The sequence below is a fragment of the Taeniopygia guttata genome, chromosome 4 (genome assembly GCF_048771995.1).
Source record: "Taeniopygia guttata chromosome 4, bTaeGut7.mat, whole genome shotgun sequence".
Classification (NCBI taxonomy): domain Eukaryota; kingdom Metazoa; phylum Chordata; class Aves; order Passeriformes; family Estrildidae; genus Taeniopygia; species Taeniopygia guttata.
In genome coordinates this window covers 10,359,133-10,385,377 of record NC_133028.1, presented here as the reverse complement: position 1 = coordinate 10,385,377, position 26,245 = coordinate 10,359,133, and the positions used below count along the sequence as shown (strand labels likewise).

The window sequence follows — 26,245 nt, the reverse complement described above, 5'->3', positions numbered from 1 at the left end:
GAGATGAAGAAGAACTCAGGAATTTCTTGGGATATCTGTTCTCCAAATTTGTCCTTATTAGCAGTGCTTTAAAGGAAGGTCCTGATGAATAAAATTTTGACCAGTAAAGCTAATTTTTTGATGAGACACTATTTCTTTTTTGTTCCCTAATGATAGTAAAAGATAACTCAGTGATATGAACGATTGAGGGAAGTAAGAAAAATGCAAATTCCCAGTTTTCATGGGATCTCAGGGTCACAGGAGCTCAGGTTGTTAATGGTATGACTAGAATGGCCAATGACAGCCTTGAAGTCTGCTAAAGGCCTTGTCCTGAAGCCTTGTGGACTGAAAAAAATCTCTCCCATTGAGATCAGTTTGATATGTGGATAAAAAGCATTTCTCATAGCTGTTCAAAATTTAGCAGCTCTGGATCAGCTCTTTAACCAGGGAAACATGGGGATATCAGTAGCACCAGATAACTTTACATTCACAAAGGTTTTATTCCAGAATGCTGAGTTTTAGAAAAGCAGAGAGGAGTATTTGACTAACTGATGGAGCTGTTCCCAGAGTTTAGCCCATGATTGGTATTGTTCTCACAGCCTAGCTAGTGAGCCTGTGGCTAGTAATTAAGACCTTAAAGCTCTTCTTTTGCTCTCCCTACTGCCCTGTGCTGATTCTCTTGACCTTTCATAACTGTGTCTTGGCCTGCTTTATTCAAGTTATTTTTTTCAGACCCTTGACTATCAAATTAGTCATAATTTGGCCAAGAAAAAACCAAATTCAACAGCTCAAATTGTTTCTCATGATGAGTCAATGGTTAAGCCCCCATCCAGTTTGTTACCTCTCTGCAAATCCTTTCCAATTTGCTAATGTTTTTCCTGAAATGGGAACACTCATGCTTCTCATGTCATTGACTGCACAATAGCCTCATTGAAGGATGGCACACAGCAGTGCTTGCAGGACTCTGTAGCTCTCTAGTGGACCCTGGGACAAGCCAGGAGACAGCCCTGAAAATGACACAGCACCATCACCCTGCCCTCCCCACACAGGCCTTTGTGCAACCTACATTTGAAATAGAAATCTAGAAACCAGATTTTCTTACAAATGGCTTGGAGAGCCAGGATGCTGCTGTGGGTCTGGCATGAGTTAGGCCTATGTAGGTGTGTTGATGAAGCTGGAACAGCACTGGGGTCAGCAGGCTGTTTGTTATGGCTCTGTGGGGCTGGGGGCTGTGCTGCTGAAAATCCTGGCAGCATGGGATCCTGCATGACCTCCAGGACAGCCTCCAGCCTGGTCTCTGCCCCCTTGCTATCTCTATCCAGTACCTTTGGTGCCTGTGGGCAATTCAGCACATCTTTAATCTGAACACGAGGAGTGAAGCATGCCTGAATACCACAGGCCAGAGATATTGTCTTCCAAGGATTGTCTGGGAAAAAAAAATTGATGGTTTTATATTTGGTCTGAAGTTTCCACTGGTAGATGTTTCAATAATACACTGATAGATGTTTTGTAAATTCTTTTAATAAGTGCAGAAAATAAAATTTGAACAAAACCCCCTTATCATTTAAAAGGTTCTCTGTTTATATTTTACAGGCTGTGCCACTCTGAAGGGTTGGAACCTTGATATAAAAAATGTAAATATTAATATTATATTATCGAGGCATAAATATTTAGCATGGTATAGATTCTCAATATACTGCTATGCAATTTTAAACGGCTTAAATATATTTTTATACATTTTATATTTTATACATTTTATATTGACTAATGATTTAACACCATTTTTCTCCTGGTGTTAAGTCAGACTTGTGTCTCAGAAGTGTATTTCTGAAATGAAGTTAAAATCCTCCGAGCTGTCATGCTAGTATAATCTGAAATGGCTACTGGTTCTTGCAATCTGAGATGAACTTCCAGTTTTCTGGGCAGTGCTAATCTTAGAGGGCTTTATTTTTCTTTGGAAAGTGCCAAGGATCTGCTTTAAAAGCATCAGGATCTCTTAAGTATTTCCCCCATCAGGTATCTACAAACTACAGCACTCCAAATCACTTCTTCAAAATCACAGCACCTCTGTGAATGTGAAAAGCAAGCCCCAGAGAACTTCTTTTGAATGTTTTGGCATTAATGTTCTGTGAGACGGAGAGGAGATGAAGTGAAATGAGTCTCAAAATAGGACTGTCAAGTTCTTTTCTGGTAGAACTTACATTAATTTTTAATACTCCATCTGTGATCAGAAGAAAAGAAAGATCTTTAGTTCTCAGCACAGATCTTTTTTGAGCACACATTTTTCCTTGTAGCTGTTATATATTCAGTTCTATGATTCACGAGCATATTTGTATTATTTTTCTTGCTTTATGGGAGCCAGGCAGAGTCACCTTTGGGCCTCATCTAGAACAAAACCAGCAAAATGCATCACCAGTAACCCCTCAGCAGTAATCCTGCTTTGCTACTTTACATGTGGGAGTAATAAGAGGCAGCCTTTGAGAGGATAACAAGGTCCTTATGTCAGCCCTATCTTTTTTAATGATTAAATTTAAATAATATTGTGTGCTTATAGCAGGATCTGGTGATCAGTGCATGCTATTTTGCACATGTTCTTCTGGATATAGAATCATATTTATTACTGTTGTCCCTTTGTGGTCTCATTCTACCATCTGGTGCCAGGTTCCCTTCCAGTCTTTTGTATCATTTGTGCCTTTGATCATAGATGCATTTTAACTAGATATCATTTTCTCCTGTCATCAAAAGAAACCTTCTGAGCAGCTTCATTTCTTACTGATTAACTCAAACAAGCTCGGAGACCACATGAAGGGTAGGCTAAAAGAAAGGCATGTAGCCTCTGAATCTTTTGGGGATGGTAGGACCTTCTCCAGTTTTAATTATGTTCTTCTGCATCACGATAGGATCAGCTCAGTGAATCACCTGGATGTGGTATAAGCGACTAATTTTGTGGGTCAGTGACTTAGTTAATCTGTGACAAGTCAGAAGATTAAAACAGAATTTAATTATCACTGACAGCACTTGTATTGAATTTAAATAATTTGAATATTTTTCAAGAGCTGCATTTTTCAACATGAATTATACTTAATCAGGAAGGAAATACGTATCTGTGACTATAATATTAGGGAAGTAAACCCACCCACTCATTGCTTGCTTTTGTTCCCAGCTTTTGAGGAAAAACTGGGGGAAAGAAATTGGTAAGATATGTCAAAACAAAAAAAAAAAAAATAAAATTAAGACAAATTTTGGAGGAAATTTAGTTTTTTTAGTACGGTGAAACTGGTTCACACTGAGGAGGTTTACTGGAGCATTATTCTTTCTCCCTTAGTGAGTTGGTACAAGTATGTACTTGATCAATAATGATGAAAAATAACTGCTAGAGGCTACAGAGAATTTTGAAGTATTTGAGACATGTAGGCAGTTGCAGGCCATGATCAATTCTAGGTTAAAATTTTAGGGTACAGCATGTAGGAAAACAGGAGAACTTGTTCTTGTGGTCTTCTTATTTTACAATCTCTAATTCAAATTTCCAGCACTCAAATATTTATGTGTGGCAGTTTCTAAAACAAAATTTTTAATCATGTGGGTCATAAGGGGAACAAATTCAAAGTCGAGATAAATGGTACCACTGAAAAAAACTCTCAGTGAGAAAGTTAAAAGCTCCCCAAGTGTAATGTAGATGGTTCCAAAGGCACAGAGAAACATCCCAAAATATCTCTTAAGTGCAAAGCTCAGAATAGCCTGTGTATCTTTAGAGGAAATTAGCCATCTCTCTTATCCAGATGCATGTTAATTTGAATTAGAAATCTTTGTTTGGAGAACAAATCTGTTTTCCTTTTTTAATTTAGCATCTAGAAGCTGAAAGAGAAGCCCTTGTGGGTCTTTTCCAGTTCTCTGCTGTTATATGAAGCTCAATCTGTTCATAGGGAGATAAGGTCTTGCAAAGGCAGGTAGAACAGGGTTGAATTTTTTAAAATATTGCTATTGCTTTGTAGGAAGTTGCTGATTTATTCCCTGTCTGAGACTAGTTCCTCATCTCTGCCCTGTTTTGCAGAAACTGAAAAAGGGAAAAAAAAATAAACAAAACCCACAGAATGCAAAAATGAAATTATCTCCTGGATTAATTTAAACTGCTGTAAAGTCCTAAAACCACAGCTGCTGACTTTTTCTGGAGCAGATGTGATGTGCTGCCAAACACTTTCTGCCAGCTTCACTAGCACCTAGTAGGGGAGAGAATAACAAACCATGAAGTAGCATTTTCATCTGGTCTCTGTCTGTCCTTCAGAAAAGTCATCTAGACAACACTGCTTCTGTTTAATGTTCAACCTCCTCTCAGCAGAGCCAAAATAAAAAAGAACCAGGTAATGAAACCCTGTCTAAATCTAAGATTCCTCTGCTAAATTTCTCTTACAATAGTAAGAATCATGAGAATGCAAGCAAGTTAAATGTACTGTATTTAATCCCACTTTGAGTACCTGCCAAGGACATAAACCATTTTTGGTATTTAGTCCAGTCTGAGGATTTCTGGGTTGCTGCTGTACTGTGGACAGAAGGATAACAGAAAGGTCAGATCAGGAAAACATAGTCAGCAATAGCAGCTAGTGAAATTATCATCTACCTTTATTGATTGCAGTGATTCAAATGCAAACGATGGAACCCAGGTGATGTTGTTACATCTGCTCAACAGAATGGGATTCACTGGTTCACTTTTAAGATTCTTTTAGAATTGGGGTAAAAAATACCATATTTAACCCTAAGCCAGAACTTGCCAACTTCCTGAGAAGATGAGAAGATTTACTAAAACCCAGAAATAGAGAGGCTGAGAAATCCCTCTATTCCCAACCATCCCTTCCCTAGATGCCTTTAATGTTTTCAGGTTTGGTTATGCAGCCGTGCAATTCCTGCTAGACCCATTTGATATAGTTAGTGTAAACACACAACAAAAATATGAGAAGGGCAAGTGATATACACAAACTCCTTATAATGGGCTGAAAAAAACCAGACAAATTAGAAATGCTGAGTGGCTGGAAATATTGTATAAGTGGTAAAAGCAGTATCTGAACTACTGCACCCCTCAGAAAGGTGCAGCTCTACAAGGGAACTCAGAGGTGACAAACATTCAAAGCTTCACAGAAAGACACACTGGAAAGCCTGGGATCAAATCCCTTGGAAAGGAAGAAAAGAACAGGCAATCAAAGCTAAAAGTGAAATAACCCTTCCAGACCTTCTGTTTTCCGTACCATAGGGCACGAAAGCATGGAAATATTTATAGATGGTGGTGACAAACTGATAAATTTACCTTTGTTCTTAATTACCTGAATGTCATTCTTAGGCCCCCATCTATCCTACTTATGCTCTAAATATTTTATCATGGTATCAAGTAGATATCCTGATTGAATGTAAATAGTCTGTGAAAGCTGAGGAACAAAGAAGCTTGGAGCTTGCCAGCTACTGACAGCTTTATTTAGTTGATGCAGTGGAGTTTGTGAAGGATGTGATGTTTGTGGTGTTACCCAGGCTATGAGGACATGTGCAAATTCAGACAGAAATGAGGGTGAGCATGGCAAGCACACACGCATGATTCCAGACAAGCTGGTTTGCCACCAGCACTCACAGAAGTGCACAGAACCCAGTCCTGCTGTCCATGACTGTTCAGTTTGGAAGCTCACTGGTGAAAACACAAATGCTCCCACTCTGGGTTCACAGGTGTGTTCACAGGCTCCTCAAACATCAGCACAAGCTCTCAGGTCATGTCTGCACCCTGGGCCCTTTACCCAGCCACTGATCCACACCTCGAGTTTTTTCAGGTAAATCCTCTCCCACTTGCCTGCTAATCCAGACTGAAGTTTGCTAGCAAACTACACCTGCACACACATGGACACAAGATTGTGATCACTTGGGAAATATAAACACATCCAGGTCTCTCCAGAGGCTGACACCTAGACCTTGCAGTTTACACCTCAGTCTCTCAGGTTGCTGCCATTTTGATCATTCAACTTGCATACCTAGGTCAGACAGAGGATTGCATAGTAGGAGAAAAAAAAAAAGTTAAGGATTGAATATGAAAATAGACTGGATTTCAGTGATCAGGAACAGGACTCAGTCAGACGAGTGTCCAGCCCCACAACCTACCTGCATGCAGCCATTCCTTTTAATCTTCTCCTCTGATTTTCCTGCTCTTGGCCTCCCTGATCCACATTGGTTTTCCCTTTACTCCTTCCCTTCATAAGTTTTACATGGTCTGAATTCAGTTCTAATATCCAATAATAATGACACTGACCATATTTTAAAATACATGGTCCCAAAGTATGTGGCATCTACATTGGCAATGGTGACTGAAGTGCAGTGGAGGTGAGAGATCACTGACAAGGACAAAGTGCCTAGAATGGAGGGTAGGAAACAGAGAAAATACAGGCAAAAAAACATGCTAACAAAAAAGAAATGGAAGGCTGACAGGACTATAGATATTACAGGATTAGTTCTGCAGCAGAGTTCACCGCCACAAGCATTGGGATGTATGTGACAGAATCTCCCCACACACTCTCAAGGTCTGCAGAAAACTGCAGTAAAGGCACAAGCATTTCCATGGGCTGAGGGTTGGCTTCTGTTTGTAGATATAAACCCTTCTGCCTTTTGTTGCTGTAAAAAAATTGAGCCACAATACTTTGTTTAGTTCTGAGCAGCTTTTTTTTTCCCTTTAATACAAAATGCACAGGCTTGGGCACACCCTCAACTGTACCTGAGCATATCAGGTACAAATCTGGCAGATTGGTATTGAGTGCAGCAGTTGTTGGGGAGTTAAGCAGAAGGTGAAGTATTCCTTCCCATTGAGGCCACAATTCCAGTGCTGTGTTGTTTTTTTTTTCTTGAGGGTCCAGCCATACTGCTGTGTGATCAAGATGAAAAATAAGGTAGGTAAATAGTATTCTTGTCCTTGGAATGTTGTTCTTTAAACTCTGATATGCTTTGGTACTGTTTTAGTCAGCTTAGACAGGCAGACTCTGCAGTCTCCTGATCTAGAAGGAAATCCTGGAGACAAAAAGCCAACCTGCCTTGCAGAGCCTGGAAGCAGAGGACATACTCAACTGCTGAGCATCTCAATGCATCTCTTTCAAATGAGATGAGACATCAATTACTTTTTGAGACACACACAGCATTCTCCTGCCCCGTCAGCCTCTTTAGAGGTTTCCCTATGGGGGGTTCATTTGATTACATTATCATACAGCACCATAACTCCCTACTGATCTCAGATACTGAGCAGCATACTCCGCCTGCAAGGACAGATTCTCTGCTCTTGTGTGGAAGCAGGTATCTGTTCTCAAAGGAACATGCACTGCCTGAAAAATATAGGATTCTTTGGTCTTTTTAGGTCTAGATTTTTGAGGAAAAATTCCCTTTCTTTCTGTGATATGGGATGTTTTCTGATGTAAGAAAGAAATGAGGAATTTGCATGTTAATTAAGGTATGCTTTTCCATACCTGTGGCACAGAAATAAAAACATACAATACATATTTCTCTAAAATACACTGAAAAAAAACCCCACCAAAACCAGCCAAACAAGAAATTAAAAGATCAATTTAATACCAACTTAATGTAGATTGATTATCAAGTTTAAAACTTATAACACTGTTCTGGAGTCCTATCTACACATTTGTGAAATTGTTATTTTTTAAGAATAGACCGAAAATACTGGACTTCCTCCAGACAACTCGATCTTATCTTAAGTAAAATTCCCAGGAGACCATGCAGAGGGTGATCCTGGAGGCTATTCTGCGTGTTCCCATTCTCTATGTGCTGCAGGGGATGCAGCTCAGAGTCCCTTCACTGTCATGTTATATTCTAAACTTGCAGTTAAGTATGTGATGAAATACCACAGTTTGAAAGTTGGTTTCAGTTGTTTGCTTTTCTCTGTCTCTGCTCTCTCCAGCCAGTTCTCTCAGCTTCAGGGAGACACTCATGAATGTCCCTCGTCCCTTAAGAGAAGCGCTGCATGAAGACCAAAGGGACCCGACGTGGGGCACAACCCTGCGGGGACCCCCTTTGCTCAAACTGTTTATGAAATTGTAAACCAGGCTGCAAGAGGGAGACGGTCTGGAGGCAGAGGGGAGGGGGAGCTCATTCCTCCTCCCTCTCTGTCTCAAAGCCTTTTGCTTTCCAAGCTGAAATGCAGCTGAAATCTGACGCCTGGACTGCACGCACAGTGAGACGTGGGCATGCCCTTGCAGTGCACCGATTTCCTCTGCAGCTCGGAGAGCCAGAGCCGCGCTGAGGCTCAGGAGAGGAGTCACTCATCAGGCAGTGAGTGCCACATCACTGTGCTGCCTGTGCAAGGGGCTCCAGCATGGTCCTGAGGCTCCTGCTCCTCCTCGGTGGGCTGCTTAGGGCCACCAAGCCAGCACCCCGCTGTGAAACCGGCCAGGAGACCCTAGGTAAGGCTAACCACCCCAAAAGTCCTCCTTCTTCTCTTCTTCCTTCTCCTGGAGATAAGTTAAGAGTTCCAGCCCCAAGGAGAGGGAAACAGGAGCTGTCACTCTCCCCTAGAGATGAGGAGGATCAGCTCTTTGGAAGTCTGCATACTGCTGGTGGTAAAACTGGGGTTGTGCTTCGGAAGCATGGATGGGAAGGTGGGAGGTGTGTGGCTGTGCAACAGAAAGACAAGGCTGTGATGTAAAGGAACATAAAGATTCCCCACCACTGTCTTTAAGGCTGTTGCAGAGGTGTCTTTCTGTCAATCCATGAAGTTGCCAGTTGTAAGGACACCCCTCACTCTTATGGGGAATGTAGAAGGTTCACCTCATCTCTGGCCTTGCCTTCTAGGAATGTGGTAGTCAGATTGCGAAAAGGTGACCTTTTGACCTTCTGTATGTTTTTCTGCTTAAGAAAAAAAAATTCCTTACATTTAGCTTTAGGTCATTTATTTCAAGTCCAAAGTATGAGATTTATTAGGATCTGACAGCTCTAGGGTGTGTTTTAGCTTGCTATAAGCAATATGGAATTTGTTTGATAGGCTGGAAAAGCAGATTTATCCTTTAGAATAAAGGTTAAACATGAACATGCTGCTAAATTAATTGAAAGTTTTGATTCAGTAACAACTTGGCTAATAAAATATATTAACAGTGCCTTTTAAAAATACATTTTTTTATCAAGTGTGCTTAATTATGTGGGGACAGTGGAGACATGAATTTCAGTGTAGTGACAAGGTCTATTTCAGGAAAACTATTTTCAGAGACTCTAAACTTAAAATTAGTCAGAAAAATATTTATTTTATAGGATTACAGGAAGAGATAAGTTAACCTGAAACTGACCTTAATGCTACCCAAGGAAATTCAACTATATTTCAGTGCTTAAATATAAGCCACAGACTGTCACTGGCATTGAACTGCTACACAGTACAATCCATGTGCCATGTACTGCATATAATTTGAGAGTGCTGCTCCCATGAACATCAAAGTGAGGTCTACCACAGCCTAAAGGGATTTTATTTTTGGATAAAGCTGCACAAAGAGAAGAGTTGTAGACTATTTACAGCCAATTACAGGAAGAGGCTGTGTGGTTTGTAGCATGACCTTTCTCTGTGAGGTATGATTTTGCTACAGTTCCAGCTGATCAGAGTCTTGCCACGGGACATTAATCCTAGCAACCACAAACGTATGGATCATGGAGGGGTGACTCTGAGAGTGTTTTGTGTGTGTTGGCAGCTGTGGTGCCTTTAGGTCAGGACTTGCAGAAAGGCAGCTGAATATGCTGCTAGTGCGATGGCTAGAGGTAGGGAAAGGGAGCTGTCAACGGCACCACATTGTGTGCCACGCAGGGGACACACTGCACACTGCAGGGCTGTTGGGTCAGACAATAAAGCAGCAGCTTGGACATTGAGAGACCTGATGGGTTTCTCCAGGGTCTTTCTTTTCTAAAGGGGGGATAAGATCATGTCAGGCCACATGAAAAGAAAGGGGCCTGCCTGTGATGCGCATGTTCACAAATGGACCTTGCAGGGGTCTCCTCTCAGCATTCAGGGTACAGACTATTTCTTCATCTGTAGCAGTGGGATTTTCTCTCCTGTTTTGGGATCTGTTGTGTAGGTCTTGCTGTATTCCAGTGGCCAGACCTGTAGTGCCCCTTAAGAAGAGACCAGCCTGAAGCTGCTCTTGCAGGAAAGAACAGCAGGAACCAGTACAACTGTCTGACTCCCAGCAAGGCTGGAGCTGCTTTCTGCAGGCTTCGTGGTATTTGTTCTGCAGTGACTCATTTTGCTTTCTTTTTTTTTTTTTTTTTTTTTTTTTGAATAAGAAGCCAAAATGAAAGATGATTTACAATACCAATGTCCTTTGAAAATGCTTTGTGCTTTTCTGTTAAGAAAAATAAGGAAATGATTATTGTCATTCAGCTCCAGAATATGTCACAGGCATCACACACTATGTGGTGAGTTTTTTGGGCAGCAACTGGGAGCCGTGGCACTGAGGGAGGACAGATGCCTTCTCCCTGTGTCCTGTATCCCTGGGCAGTCAGTAAGCTCTGTCTCTCTCAGTGATAAGATGCTAGGAGGTCCCACTGTCAGACCCTTATGAGTTTAATTTGCCTCTTAGCCTATAGTTTGGGTGAGAAAAGTACAGTTTAGGATGTTTCTTCTGAGAGATGGCCAAACTTTTTCAGAGTGAGCTAATAAAACAGGTTCCTCTTTGTCCGAGTTGTGCATCTCTGCTACTGGCTGATGTAGTCCAGTGGTAATTAGTTAAATGAAGTGCTTTATAAATATTGACAACAAAGCTAAAAACCCACAGAGGCAGATTGACGTAATGTGTCTTCAAATAGGTGACTTTCCTTGCAGCTGGGGACAACTCTACAATTGTGATGCCACTGGGGTCAGGCCGTTGTAGAATCACAGAATGGTTTGGGCTGGGTGGGATCTTAAAGGTCTCGTTCCAAACCCCCTGCCTTGAATTGAGATACTTTCCACTAGATCAGGTTGCTCCAGCCCCCATCCAGCCTGGCCTTGAATACATCCAGAATGGGGCATAACAGCGAAAAGACTTTATCAATAGTGATGCTAAAAGCAACGAAGCCTTTCCTCTCCTGTTGTACTGCGGGAGCGCTGCGGGAGCGCTGCTGCAGCGCCCCGGGGCACACGGGCGCTGCAGGGGCCGCCAGCCCGGCCCTCACGGGGCCGCCCCGGCCCGCCCCGCCCGCCCCGGCCCTCACGGGGGCCGCCCCGGCCCGCCCTGCCCGCCCCGGGCCTCACGGGGCCGCCCCGGCCCGGCCGGGCCGCGCCGCCGCCTGGGGCGCCCCCGTGCGGCTCCAGCCGCGGCGGCTCAGAGCTTTGCCGCCCTCCCCATCCCCGAAACCTGCCCCAGCGCCTGAGGAACGGCCCGGGCACAGCCTGACAGCGGCACGATCGCTGCGGTCTTTGAGTTCAACCATGAACCGGGGTCAGCAGCAAGCCAGGGCACATCTTTTAAATTCTTCCAGGGATGCTGACTCAACCAGTTCCCTGGGCAGCCTGTTCCGAAGACTGACAACATTTCTGGGAAGGAATCTTCCCTAATATCCAACCTAAACCTCCCCATGACCATCCTGAGGCTGTTTCCTCTCATCCTTTTACTTGTTACCTGGGAGAAGGGCCCCCACCTCACCACAACCCCTCTTCAGGCAGCTGTAGGGAAGGAGAAGGTCCTCCTGGGCCTCCTGTTCTCCGGGCAGGAGTCCTGAGCAGTGGAGCTGTTTAACCTGGAGCTGTGGAGGCAGGAGAGCAGCCAGAGTGTGGCTGGCACACCTGCCACTTGTGGGTCACCTCCTCTTCCAAGCACCTTGTTGTTCTCATCATTTTGGCTTTCTCCTGAGATGGACATTGTCCCATCCTGGGGATCTCTGACCTCAGCCAGTGGAGATGAGAGGGAGTGGGGAGGTACAAGGAAGAGAGAGGAGTGCAAAACCACCAGGGCAGGAGGCAGGGGACAATTACAGTATTTATTCTGGAGCCCAGAACAGATTTTATGGGACTGGCTCCTCTCTGAGCTACAACATTGAGTAAGACTGACAGAAAAAGCGTGTTCACATAGAGATGTTATACCTTTCCCTTCTTTGCAGCTTCAAACTCCACAATGTGCCACAGTTTTTGCAAAGTAAAAGGCAACAAGGAAAAGTTATTTCCTCCTATGACCTTCACACTATCCCTGGCTCCATGGGACCTGAGCAAATTTGTTCACCTGCTGTGTCTAATTCTCATGCTGGTTTGCTGGTGAAACCTGTGCACACACAGAGGCAGAGCCTCTTCAGCTGCTGCTGCTCCTGTGATTGCACTGAGTGACCTGGCTGGGGTCTTCTCCCTGCCCCAGTGGGCTGGTCCCTCATCCTGCTGTGGCTGGCACTGGCAGGTGCTGACGTGGAGCGTGGCCACAGGACTGTGCTCCCACGTGTGGGAAAGCCCAGGCTGCAGGAATCTCACTGCCTGGACTTGAGATGGGTATGTCCAAGTTGTGTCAAAACAAAAAAATACACAACTAGCATCTACATCATGCTCACTCACAAGATGAGAAATTCCTGCTCTTTGTGAAGCCAGTTGTCATCACTGAATCATGTGAGCTCTTCTGAATTCCTGCCAGTGGCTCTAGGATTTCTACACAATTATTATTTTAGCAACACTGGCCTTCAGCTCCTTTTAACATGGGAAATGGTATCAGAAACAGACACTTATGAGGGGAAAGTTTATACTGAAAATAAAATACACTGGTATCTCCTTATACTGCTGAAATTATTTGTACAGGATTTTAATCTGAAGGCAAAGTTTTCTTCAGAATACTTTTACAAACATCTTTAAAATGTGGGGGTGTGCATACACAGTCAAAACTTGAACAAAATCCCACTGCTCTTAGTCACAGCTAGGCTTTTAGCAAGACTTAATAACACTAATGGTTGATCCCCTATAACATTTCTAGGCATTACCTCTCCCTTCACACAGTCACAGTGTTTGAGGATGCTGGCTGGCTGACAGCTACCATGGTCCCCTTTGGGCTGCTGAAGCCTGGGCCAAATGATGGGTAAATGTCTTGAGTTATTGCCTGATGCAGGGCTGAGCATGGCGGTACCATGCAGAAGTCAACTATCATGTTCTGAACATGGTGTCTGAGGCTACTGGGCCGTGTCTTGATCTATTTGCTGTGTTTTTATGACTGCTGAATCTTGTTTGGACATCCTCCCAGTTGGATGCAGCTGTCACAGATCAGTGGACTTTAGGGCTTAGGGTTGTTTTGTCCACTTCAGAAATAAAACAGAAATTTCAATCCCTTAACTTATACTCTTGTAACTCCAGTGATATAATTGACATCCAATTTTTAGGGTTATAATAGGATACATTTCTCTAGGAGACAATATGAGATTAAGGCACAAGTTTACGCCAAGGTTGTTAAATTAACTGTCAATCTTTTATAACATAAAAGTACCATACTTGGTTAAAACTCTACTTACAGAAGAATCAGATGTGATGTTACTTATAATAGTCCTCATATTTCTAAACTAAAGAAAAGACAGAGTTGATCTAGGGGGATGGACACACTGTTTAAAGAGGATGGAATGATGTTTTGGCAGATGTTTTGGAAAAATGGTGACAGAAAAGATAAAACCCTAAATTTTTCAGACATAATCCTCTGTCCCATGGCATTCAACAGACTTGGGCTTGCTTAAAGGAAAGCTTCTAACTGTGGTAGGTTGTTGGCTAAAGCACTTGGCGAGTACTGCAACCTTAAAACACAGGAACTGAGCTGTAAAGAGTGCATTGTCACAAAATAAAGCTATGGGGCTTCACAGATCCAGATTACCTGGTTAATAAGTATATTCATCATTCACCAGGCAATCTGGCAAAACAATTGATTTTTAGATGATAGTTTTCTAGTCAGAGAATAATAGGTCAGAGATTTCCTGACCTGTTCCACCTTCTTACCTCAGCTATTTTTTAATGCCATCATCCCCCAGAGCTTATTTCTTCTTCCTTCACTGACCAGACTCTGAGAGATGATCTCCATATGTCTCCAGCTCATCCTGGTGCTCAGGAAATGCTTGTTCAGCAGCAGCCCTGTCACACCTGAAGCTCACTAAGCCTTCAGTCAATCTGGACACTGCTGGCCCACTTTGTTGCATTTTGTTCTCCCAGTGGGTAGTTTTTCCCTTGCAACTTGGAAAAGATCTCAAATGAGGCCAGAAAAAGGCATTTTGTAGGTTTTGTTATGGGAATTATGTTTATATTTGGGATTTTCAACTCCTGAAGGACTCCTTGGAACAGCACTTACCAGCCAGAGACACAGCTGGGGTGACACCAGAGTCAGCAGAGGCACCAAGGCAGTGGTGGGGACAGACAGACAGACAGATAGAAATACTCTTCATCAGTTCTTCTAGGCACCACCTACAACTGCAGCCATGTTTAAGTTGCATCTGAACAACTAGGAACAAGGGAGGATTACTGGTGCCCACCAAGGCTGTCTTTGTGCTCTTGCCATGTGCCAGGTCTTGGTGTGCATCTGCACAGATTTTGACCTGTGGTCTGCTGTTTGTGACCTTACATCACCCATGGAAAAGCTTCAGCATCTTCTCACTAGCTCCAGGGCAGTCCTGAGAGAGAAACAATCCCAAAAGAGCTGATTGCAGTGTCATTGCTGTGAGAACCCCTTCAGTAATTCAATAAAAATGGATGTTTAAGCGAATGCCAGGCAGCAGGTGGGTTAGAAAGAAGGGTGATTGGCAATGAACACTGGCTTGTGTCTTCCTGCTGTGATCTTGCTCCGCAAAATAAAGGCAGAGGAGGCATTAATCTCTTTCAGGCGCTTTCAGGCTTCTTCAAATGAGGGAGCAGGGTTAAAGGAGGGCTGCACAGAGCTCTTGGGCACTGCTTCTGCCTGCTTCAAACACATCCCTCCCCCAGGCAGTTACTGCAATTGCTGGAGGGTTAATAACATCTATTCAGTCCTCTTCTCACAAAACGTTTGATGTATCCAGAAAATTGAGTTAACTACGTGGCTGCTTTTTGCAAGCATTTCTCTCTCCTCCAGTTTTCCTGTAATTTCTTCTCTGTGACTGGGAATCTTCTCCGCTGCTGCCCCTGCATGTATGCCTTGGGTGTGTGGCTGCCTTCTCTTCTGGGCTTTCTGCTCAGCCATTCTCCCCCTGCCTGAGCTGCTCAGCTCTCTCATTACTCTGCCACTAGTCCCCTTACACCTCCACTCCTCCCACAGCCTCCTCCCGATGATTCTGATCCATTTTAGTGTTATATAATGGATCTGTCCTGCCCTTGTGCTTTTGCTGTAGCTAGGAGCTGCTCTGAATGGTTATGCTTTGCCACTTGAAGGTGCTTTTCCAGTTATCTGTACCTTGCTACTGATACTAAGTTTTGTCTCTTTAGTGGCAAAGGCAAAATATCACTGAAAGTCTGACTTGATGGACCATGAGAAACAGCCAGGAGAGTAATAGTAATGTGATAAGGAACTAAAATGCTTTGTTTGGAAAAGTGGAGGCTTTGCTTATAAACAGACTAAGATGAATACATATGTTCTTCTAGTTTAAGAAAGTTCTGTAAGAAGCTCAGAAAACTGGGAGGGAGTATGCTGCTCTTTACAATATAAATTATCTGATCTATTTTGATCTGTACTGACTAGCACATCTCCTACCAATCTGCCTCATTGAATGACTTTGATATTTCAGATTTAAAACTTGCCCTTGGGCTTATTCCAGATCATCAATCGCATGAGTCTCCTGTTGGCTTTGCTCTTGAAAAGGCAACTGGCCAGCCCATGGTACTAGAAGTAGCTGTTGAGCTCTGTTGTCTGGGTTAGGGTTAATCACAGCAGCTTGCTTCCTTTGGTGCTGAATCATCAAGGGGAAAAAATGTAAGCTTGGCAGTAAAATATGTATGTGCTGCATTGTAGATTTTCAAGCTTGCCTTTGCAAATTAAAACCAGAAGCATTTTATAGAGAGGCTCAGAAAGCTTGAAATGGCTTTTCTCCTCTTCAATAAGTTATTTTATCCATAATCTTGAATAGAAGCTGTGCTACCAAAAGGACTTTTGTAGTTCTGGTGGAATAGTTAGAGTACAAAACTAAACATAAAAAATTGAAAAGGCTGTTCTGGGTCAGGAAGAAAAAGGTCCCTCTGTACCAACCTGTCGATGGATGGGACTTTGAGAGGAGGTGACACTGTCTTCCTTTGAGCCCAGGGAAGCCTTTACACCAAAAAATTGAAACATTTTAGATTCTTTCAAGCACAGAAGAAGCAGCAATTGAAGCCTTCCAAGTGAATTGGGGGACCTGAGAAACTCTTTGTATATCAGCCCCTGTAATTTCTCTTAGGATAATGAAGAAGGGAGTGGCTAAACTCTTCTGGCATTGCCAGAGCTTAGAGAAACAAGCTGTCATGGGCATGGATGGGGATTTACTGGTGATTTCTATGTGCAGAGACGCAGGCCTGTGGGTGCAAGGTTGCAGGAACAGACCATACAGCTGCAGCCTGGGAGCTGGCCTTGGAGAGCTTCCTGCTGCTGGCTCTCCAGACAGGCAGGCTCTGGCCCAGCTACGTGTATCCACACATATTTATGTAAGCACACATCCTGCAGAATTATCCTTGGCCTCTGCAGAGCTGCACCCTCCAAAACATATGGAAGCATTGGTGTTAGGAAACATTGGGAAAGTCAAAACACCACATCAGCACACATACACATTCAAGGCTGGCTATAAAGTAAGGTTTGGTATAAACCAGACCTTTTCTCTCTTGACTTTGTGTATACTCCCAATAACCTGAAATCTCAAGCTGTTTCAGTCCTGGGTGTTTGCAAGACAGAGCTGTGTCTGATACAAGGATCATACAGAAGCTTGCATGACGGGGAGAGGTGGCCAGAAGAAGTTGCATGGATATCTCTAGTAAGGAGAGACAGAGAGAAAATGCTAGGGTATGCTGCAATAGTGTGAGACTTAAATGTAATTTTAGCTTAGATCTAGATTTAGGTTTAGATCCAGGTTTAAGACTCAGCAGCAAGGAGCTCCTTTTGCTAATCAGTGAGTAGTTGTGATAGCTTTGAGTTTGTAAGGGGCACTCTGGATCAAAAGTAGTGGAAAGACTTTACCCACTGAGCAGGGGTATTGCAGAATTACCTCTGCTTATTACATACTTAGATGAATGATTTCAATTGCAATGGAAAATATTTATATGGATTTGGTACCACATCTTTTTGGTACCAAAAAAATAGATTTATCATCTTCAGTCAGCATCTTTGTTAATGAGCACTGGCCATGTTGCTTAATAGATTTCCTCTTCCTATAAAGATATGGTAAAAATATAACAGGTGGGTGACGTAACAAAGTCTGAAACTAGAGCTATCTTTCCCTCTCCTGTGCTAACATCTCCTCCTGCTCACAAAAGGAGCCAGTCCTCAGGTGAACCTTGGGAGAGCATATTAGTGGAATTTCGCATCTCTTCCATCAGCTATCCATTGCTTCCTGATGCCTCTCCTTCTGGCCAGCTGGGCAGAAAGAGGCATCTCTAAAGGCAGCAAGTCTGCTGCTGCTCGGGGAGCTGGAGCAGGCAGAGGCAGCACCATGTCCAGACCCTGCCTCCTGCATTTTCACCTTTGGTTTCCTCTGCTTGTTCCAGCACGGTGCCAGAACACCTTTTTGATCCAGCTGAACAAGCAGAATTCTGAGATGCCATTGAGAACAGGCCTGTGCCACATCTCAAACTGACTGATGGAAATAGCACTCCTGCACAGAAAATGTCTGGGGAGGCTGTTTGTGCCTCAGTTTCATTATTTGATCATTGCATGTTGGAGACAGAAACGAAAAGGATGTTTGTAGCTTGGTCCTGGAGCCAGCAGAGGGGGAAATGCCTCTTCGAGGAAATGTGAACAGTTGTAGAAAGACCATTCATACTCCCCAAATACCCCACAAAGAACTGTGCCCAGCACATACAACCCTCTAGTCTAAAATAATAGTTACAATACATTAATTTTCTGCTCAAGAGAGGGAAAAAATATTTCTCATCCACCCCTCAAGGTAACAAAGGGGATTCATTGCTAATAACCCTGGTGATAAACAGAGGTTAAACAGATAAACTCACTCTCCTCATTGGGATGTGGCTAAACTCAAGCCAGTCCTCTCCACACTACATTTTCCCCTCTGTAAGGAATGTTTGGCTGACTCCAGACCTACGTCCAAGGTCTCTCAAATGTGGGTGTGATGATGTTAGTATATAAGACTATCCAGATTCAAGGGGTAATAACATCCAATTTTATAAGCAGGATTAATTGCTGGTGTTCTTACTAACACAAGATCATTTCTTTCTCTCTCCCAGCTGGCATTGTACAAAATGCTATTCCTTGATTATCCCCAGATGTAGCACTGCATGCAGTATCTGGCTGAGATAAAGCTTTTTTAGAAATGCCTTGACCTTAATAACTAACTCACAGAGGGGATTGTGCCTAGCTAGGGGAAACACTGAAATCCTATAATGGATTCATCACTGTTGATGAACCAGGTATTATTTAATGCAATTATCATAATGTACTGAGCAGGGAAAGGAGTTTGTATGGACATAATTTTTTCTAGCTTGCTGATTAACAGAACTTGGTGTTGGGGATGGGCTGCTTCTGCTAGTTCTGATGCCTCATTTATTTTATGAGGTAATGTGGCTCAATTACAATCCATAATATAGAACCAGACTGATTTCCAATTAAATGTCTCCCTCCAAGATAAAATCCCTGGGTTAATTTGGTTCTCATTACAATGACTTTATTTTGGCTAAAGAATTATCAACTCATTAGCAACACATATGCAGATGATTATGCTTAAACAAATATGCCGGGAGTAGAAATTTAAACTCTTTATCAGGAAAAAAGGATAACATAATGAATCTGGTCTTGTGAGGATAAATGCTCAATTTACTGAACAAGAAGCTGGGATCCCTGTCCCCCCAGTGAGAACAAGAAATAGCAACAGAAGAGATCCCCAGTACACCGGAAGAAAGGTGAACCTGGTGGTGTTCAGGCTTGCACAGAGTGATTTAGCTCCTATGAGGCACCAGTGAAACCAGCTCCAGTACCTTGGCAGAAATATGTTTCTTTAGTTGCCAGCATTGGAGAAGGACAGTGTAGAATTATTGGCTACAGGAGCAAAAGAAGCAAATCATGTTCCTTCAAAATCAAGAGAGCACCATTTATTTGACCTACTAAACAGAAAGCAGAGATCTGTTGGCTCTTTGCAAACACAGTGTGATGGAATGCACCAGGGAATGCTGAGAGCTACTTAAGCTAAAGGACAATGCTGGCACAACAACAATGGATATAAACTGGCCACAAATACTTTAAAACAGGAAATTAAAAGGCAATTTCTAGCCATTAGGAGAGTGATCTTTTGGAAAAGTTTTCCTGTGAGAGTAGCTGGGGAGGAAAATAATTAGCTTTAAGGTATTATTAATAGTGTAATAAAACACAACTGCTGGAGATACAATGAAGTAGGATGAGGAAGGAGTAAAGTCCCCTCATATCTACCAAATTGTTTTACAGGAAAGGTATCCACAGCATTATATAGGACAAAAAGATCTTTTAGAGGAGATTGATAAAACACTTTGATATGTACAGAAGGACTCATATGGACTTTTAGACTAACCAGATTAAATAATATCTAGGTTTTGATTAGTAAAATTTCCTAGGCACCAAACTGTGTATGGATGAGAGGGAATGGGCTTTGTCAACTCTGCCTATTCTGTGATTCTGTAATATGTGCCTGCTGGGAATATGTGCTTGTTCCTGGTATGACTGGTATGGCTCAGTCTGAGCTGCAGCAGATACCAGATCACACAATTCCTAAGAAAAAGGAGGAACAATGGATACCCACCCTGTAATGATTTTTCTCTTCCTCTTTATTTACAGGTCAATGCCATACTGTACAGAAAGGTATGAACCGTCTTTCCTTCCTGTTTTTGGAGAACCTCAAAACCATAAGTATTCCTTCATTTTTTCCAGACAAGTATACTCATGTTGGTACCACAGTGGGTTTTCTTAGAAGAGAAATGTGCTTTTTCACATGGTGTAGTATTTTGCTGCTGTTACAACAGTGTTTGTTACCAGCCAGAATCATTACCAAGAGAAGGACACTCAAATATAGATCCAATACTATAACAGTCAGTAATTTTATTAAGATATGCATTTCTATTACTCTTTTTCACTTCTAAGTGGGTTGAGGGTGTTATCAACACTTATCTTTCCTAAGACCTCCTAACCTGATTTCTTAAAATGTATTAGGTTTATGAGACTATACAAGTAATTATATTATTGGTCTGCTTGCCTGTGAGTTAAGAACCAGAATGACTTTTCATCTCTTTGGGCAATCTCAATCAAACTTCATGGAGGGTCTGTAGTTTCAGAGATAACTCTATAAATTTTGTGGGGCCAAGCAGAGAAAACACGTAACTTAGTGGTATGTTCCCCACTAAAGAAGAAAACCTATAAGATCTCACACCTACTCAGGGAATCCATATGACAATTCAAGGACAGGGGAGAGCGTGATATCACAATTACACTTTTATTCAGGAATCTTGAGTTTTTATCATCATCAAATTCCCACGTTTCTCTTAGTAATTGTCTGGTCAAATTCCTAAACTCAAATTATATCTCCAGAACCAAGCATGCTTCTCATCATCTTTCTATAAGTGGTTTTAAACATGCAATTCAGTTTGCAAACTGTTCCCAGCCTACCTGACAACTAAAGAAATAAGTTCATTGGACATGGTATTTGTCATGTTCTCTTTGTCTATTCAGAGTATCAGTGAAGAAAGTTGTTTTTCCTATGTTCATCTCCTTTTCATAGCAAAATGTGTGGACATTGCCCTGAGTTCTTGTACTGATGTTGCCTATACTCAAATGGTGTATCCTAACTTTCTGGATCAGAAGTCTCGAGAAGTGATTGAGTACAGCTCTGAGTACCTGCTCATCAGCGTGCTGCACAACTTGCTCCAGGGGGAATGCAACCCCGACCTGAGGCTCCTGGGCTGCTCAGTGCTGGCCCCGCAGTGTGAAAAGGACAAAGTCATAAAGCCCTGCAGGCACGTCTGTGAAAACCTCAAAAAGAATTGCCTCCCTGCCTTTGATGCAATAGACATGGCCTGGCCCTACTTCTTAGACTGTGACCGCTTCTTCGCTGGGGAGGAGGAGGGGTGCTATGACCCCCTGGCAAAGCTGAGAGGTGAGGGAAGGGAAGGGAAGGGAAGGGAAGGGAAGGGAAGGGAAGGGAAGGGAAGGGAAGGGAAGGGAAGGGAAGGGAAGGGAAGGGAAGGGAAGGGAAGGGAAGGGAAGGGAAGGGAAGGGAAGGGAAGGGAAGGGAAGGGAAGGGAAGGGAAGGGAAGGGAAGGGAAGGGAAGGGAAGGGAAGGGAAGGGAAGGGAAGGGAAGGGAAGGGAAGGGAAGGGAAGGGAAGGGAAGGGAAGGGAAGGGAAGGGAAGGGAAGGGAAGGGAAGGGAAGGGAAGGGAAGGGAAGGGAAGGGAAGGGAAGGGAAGGGAAGGGAAGGGAAGGGAAGGGAAGGGAAGGGAAGGGAAGGGAAGGGAAGGGAAGGGAAGGGAAGGGAAGGGAAGGGAAGGGAAGGGAAGGGAAGGGAAGGGAAGGGAGAGATGTCGCTCTACTGGCACATCTTGTCTTGTCTGCATGGGGAGGGTCTCATCTCACTAAGCTTGACTTACCCATGGCACAAAACCTCTTCATTTGTCAACTAAGCTTCTTGTCTTTGTAGAGACCTCTAATATGCCAATAATATTGTTCAACCTGTTTTAAAGACTTAATTAAACTGTGCTCAAGAAGTATCTATTTCTCCCCCTCATTGAAAAAGAGCATCAAGACAGGCAGCTCAGAGCAAGATGTTTGGATGCATTTAGATAAGCCCTGTCCTGTGTAATAGCTGTCTATATATTTGAAATATTTTATTTAAAAACCGAAACTTTATTGCACTTATAAATCTTTCACTGCCTGTCAATCTTAACAGCTCATTAAAATATTGTCATTAATGATTGTCACAGATTTTTGTTTGGATGAATATCCAGATAGCTGAAGACAGAGCATCAAAAAAATGATTCAATAAATTTAAAGGGAAAAAATCTGTACAATTTGTTACTGAAATGAGCTAGCATGCCAAAGGTCAAATTTAACAGGAGATTGCACAAATATTTACTAGTGTGCATATGCATTAGTAGAATTTTTTAAAAAACATGTCACAATAAAGTGTAGGATATAGTACATACATTTATTGTTTTGATTGCAGCTTTATTTTCTATAATTCTTCTACTTATAAAGATAATTTGGAAAAAAGTGCAGGTTTTTATACAGTCCTCTGAGTACTATGGTTTTAAACACCGTTACGACTTTTCATTGCAGGAGAAGTAGACGCTGAGGAAGATTTGCCTTCAGACGTGCCAGCAACTTTTATTCAGTTCAAACACCATTCATATTCCCAAATGGTGAGCACGCTGAAGAAGACCGCTTCAAAGTGCTCCCACATTGCCACAACTTACAGCATAGGCCGCAGCTTTGAAGGGAAGGATCTTTTTGTGATTGAGTTTTCAACCAAGCCCGGACACCATGAACTGCGTGAGTTTTATCAGTGCTGATCAGGCTGCCTCAGGGGAGACCAGATTATCCAAGTGAAAACAGGCCCTTTTACTGGGACATCTCTTAAACTGTAAAAAGCAGTGGCTAAAAAACATTTCTCCTTCCTTGTGTTCCTGATTTGCAGTGATAGTTGATGATTCCTTGTAGCAATTACAACCCAATAGCAATTTCTTACTGTTATGGGCTCTGTGCATGACCATGCTTGGTAATGCTGTTCCTTGTATCACCTTGTTTTGGTTGCAGTGATATCACTGTTATTTATTTGTGCCCAATGTACAAATTTGGGATACATTTCTGTTACTGACTTGCTCTCCCTATCATCTACCACTTCCCAACTGTCCTTCACATCCTAAAATACACAAGTCTTCTGAGGAGGCCTCAGATAGAGAAAGACTAAAAAAGGATGATTCAGCACAGAAAACAATCCTCCTGAACAGATTCATGTCAGTGCTATTCATGTCAGAGTAACAGGTGGGTGATACCAGGAATTTTTGTTATCATAGCCCCTGAACAGATGTTATTATACTATATATAAATGCTAATATATACATTAGGATATGAGTCCTCACAAATTTTCTGCAGAGGGGAACACTACAAATCTCTGTTTTGTAGTTTCATCACTAAGACAGCATTTTGTAGTTTCATCACTAAGACAGCAAGGACCAGATTTTTAATTGTTTTGAATTCTTCACAAAGCAGATAACTTTCTAGGGCAGTATTAGGCATTGTTTTCCGGTTACCAGCTCCCAGGTCAAAAATTATACTTGTCTAGATATGGTGGATTGCTCTGGCCATTGCTGAGAGCCTCAGATTGCTTCTCATCAGAAGTGCTCCAGCATCAGCACAGTCTCAGCAGTGTGGCAGAACTGGTGCTGCACACAGAGGGGACTCAGAGGGGACAACAAAGACTGGTCACTTTGTTTACTCTCAGCTGTGCTGCCTTGTATGGTCTAGAGGTATTTTGAGGTGCCTTTAATCAGGTCCCAGTAGATGTCATTAGCAGAGCAAAGATCTATGCTACATTTTCCTGGCCTATCACCCTTTGTCTCTTTTTCAAAGATAATAAGTTGCAGGTGTCTTTTTAAGCTTGTACTCCATTTGCCAGGAAAACACAAAGCCTATGAATCAGGCTTTTAAATGAAAACTGTGATATGGCATGACAAAAGATGGTAGTTTAACACATTTCCTAGCATTTTTCTCTAAATCTATTGCTTCATGCTGCTTGGGACAGCATAAAAGTAGGTAGAAATAGCTCCAGAGATGGAGATTTTGCCAGCCTGAACAAGTGGCATAATAGCTCTGTGTCAGGCTCCCTCCAGTGTCTAGTGCTCCAGGCTGGCCAGGATCAAAGGAAAGATGAAGGAATAGACTGGAAAAGGTGTCTCCAAAGTGCACCTATTTTGTACTTTCCATTAGTCTCTAAGGAAAGATGGAAATTGAGAGAATAACTACAGGGAATTGCAAGGTTATGTGTTTCTAATAGGCTTATTCAAGGGCTACTTAGCCTGAAAGCCCCTTTTGATGCATAACCCAACTTCTTTTCCAAATAAAGGAATAATACATTACATATCTGCCGATGGTTTCTAGGATCTGTGACAAAATAAGGCATTGAAGCCCCCCAAGGTAGGTCAGCGTTCCAGGGTTGTGTTGTGTTCCTTCTCAGCCATGGCTTGATATTTTTGTTTTCAGCATCCTTTGCTCACAATTAATGATGACTCAAAAGCTCAGAGCAATGACCACTTCTTATGGTTTGGAATCCTAATAGTTTGGACTTAACTTTATTTCACACTATTTAAACTGTTGCTGAACTGGTGTTTAATGGGGAGAAGTTTACCTAGAACCACAATTTGCAGGAACATGTGCATGAATTTAGTGTAAATAAGACTTTGACTCATCAGTAAGCAACTTGTGTTAGTTTGATTTTGGAAGCCACTCAGGTATAATCAAATTAAAGCATCTCAATATTTTACTTTCCACAGTCAAGCCAGAATTTAAGTACATTGGCAACATGCACGGAAATGAAGTTGTGGGGAAGGAACTGCTGATATACCTCGCACAGTATCTGTGTTCAGAATATCTCCTTGGGAACCCTCGCATCCAGACCTTGATCAACAACACCAGAATTCATCTCCTGCCTTCACTCAATCCTGATGGATATGAACTGGCTGCAGAAGAGGTAAAAGTTTTATTATAAGGAGATGTTCAGGCCTTCATGTTTCTGTAAGTCTCCATGGAAAAGAACAAACTGGCAGGGGAGTGTCACATAAAGGGGGGAACACTAATAACTGACTGCCAGAATCCCAAGTAGGTGTGGCGGTGCATTGCTTTCCAAAGATGATGTGAACAGAACTAAGAGGAAATCAGAGCCATATTTGTCAGTTTTGCTGCCTGCATGTGATGGTGTGGGAATGACTGTGTTACTTTTTCACACATTTAGCACTCTCTGCTACCAGTTCTAGAACAAAATGCCTGACTCACTATAATGACTTACATTGTTTTATAAGGAAATGCAGTTTAATAACATGCTGAAGTTCCCCCTCTTTTAAAACTGTAGGCATAATGCAATGTGAATATTGTCTGTACTGTCAAAGTTTCATCATGGATGGCAGTTTTCAGAGATCAACTCATGTCAGATGGAGACCTGTGAAATTTAAAACTCTATTATTTGTTACCTGACATTCTTGTTTCCCCCTCTGTTTTCTCTGACACGACTAATGTGAAACTAGATCTTTCTTTCTCTGTTTCTGCTCATGTGGTGAGCTCTGTCTGTTGTATGAGTATGGGGGTTATTGCACTCTGCCTCATCCTGTCTTGGGGCATCAGCTGTATTTTCTTTTTCTCCTCTAACCCACTCTGCATGCTGCTCTGAGCAAGAGGCTCCTGTGTTCCTCTCATGAGTCACATCACTGGTGAGTGAAACACTTCCTGAATGCTAGTTAGTGCATTAATATTCATGGGGACAAAATGTGATTAATTAATAAGCGTGGGTTTTTTAACAGTACAGACATTTTCAGTTTATTTCTTTTAAAACTTCCCTTTGATTAATCAGTTTCCAGAAAGTGCTATTTTGAGGCAGGGAGCTATTCTGAAATTGGCTTCTGTGTGACAAAACAGGGGGCTGGTTACAATGGATGGGTCATCGGGCGACAGACAGCTCAGAACTTGGACCTGAACAGAAATTTCCCAGATTTGACATCTGAGGCTTACAGAAGAGCTGGGATTCGTGGGGCCCGTCTGGACCACATCCCCATTCCACAGTCCTACTGGTGGGGTAAGGTATGAATTACACGTTTTATAAATCATTTATACTACAGAGCAGCTCAGGAGTTAAGAGACTGAGATTGCTTGTTCTGAAGTTATTTGCTTGTAATAAGATTTTATCAGTAGGAGACTGAAGTGGACAGGCTCAGAATTGGCATGAAAGTCATGGTATAGGTCTGGCCAAAGAGGCAGGTGTCACAAACAATTTGGAAAATTTGTGGACAATTTGAACTTTGCTGGTTTAGATTAAGAATAATGACTATTACAAGGGGGTCACAAGTGTGTAATAATTCATCATTAGTGCTTAAAACTGTGGCACCTGTTAAAGCCTTTATGAATTTGGTTGTCACTGCACCAAGCCTTGCACAGGTCTGATGCAATAAGAGTTT

General features: G+C 42.5%; 1 protein-coding gene across 1 annotated transcript in view; it reads left to right on the top strand.

Moving 5' to 3' along the window:
- The first annotated feature begins 8,147 nt into the window (after positions 1-8,147).
- Positions 8,148-26,245, top strand: part of CPZ (carboxypeptidase Z) — a 33,765-nt gene continuing 15,667 nt past the window's right edge. Inside the window, exons 1-6 of the mRNA XM_030270650.4 lie at positions 8,148-8,405; positions 19,872-19,895; positions 20,809-21,183; positions 22,362-22,574; positions 24,575-24,771; positions 25,710-25,871. Coding sequence (XP_030126510.4) covers positions 8,318-8,405; positions 19,872-19,895; positions 20,809-21,183; positions 22,362-22,574; positions 24,575-24,771; positions 25,710-25,871 — 1,059 coding nt within the window. The 5' untranslated portion in view covers positions 8,148-8,317. The remainder of the gene's footprint in view (positions 8,406-19,871; positions 19,896-20,808; positions 21,184-22,361; positions 22,575-24,574; positions 24,772-25,709; positions 25,872-26,245) is intronic.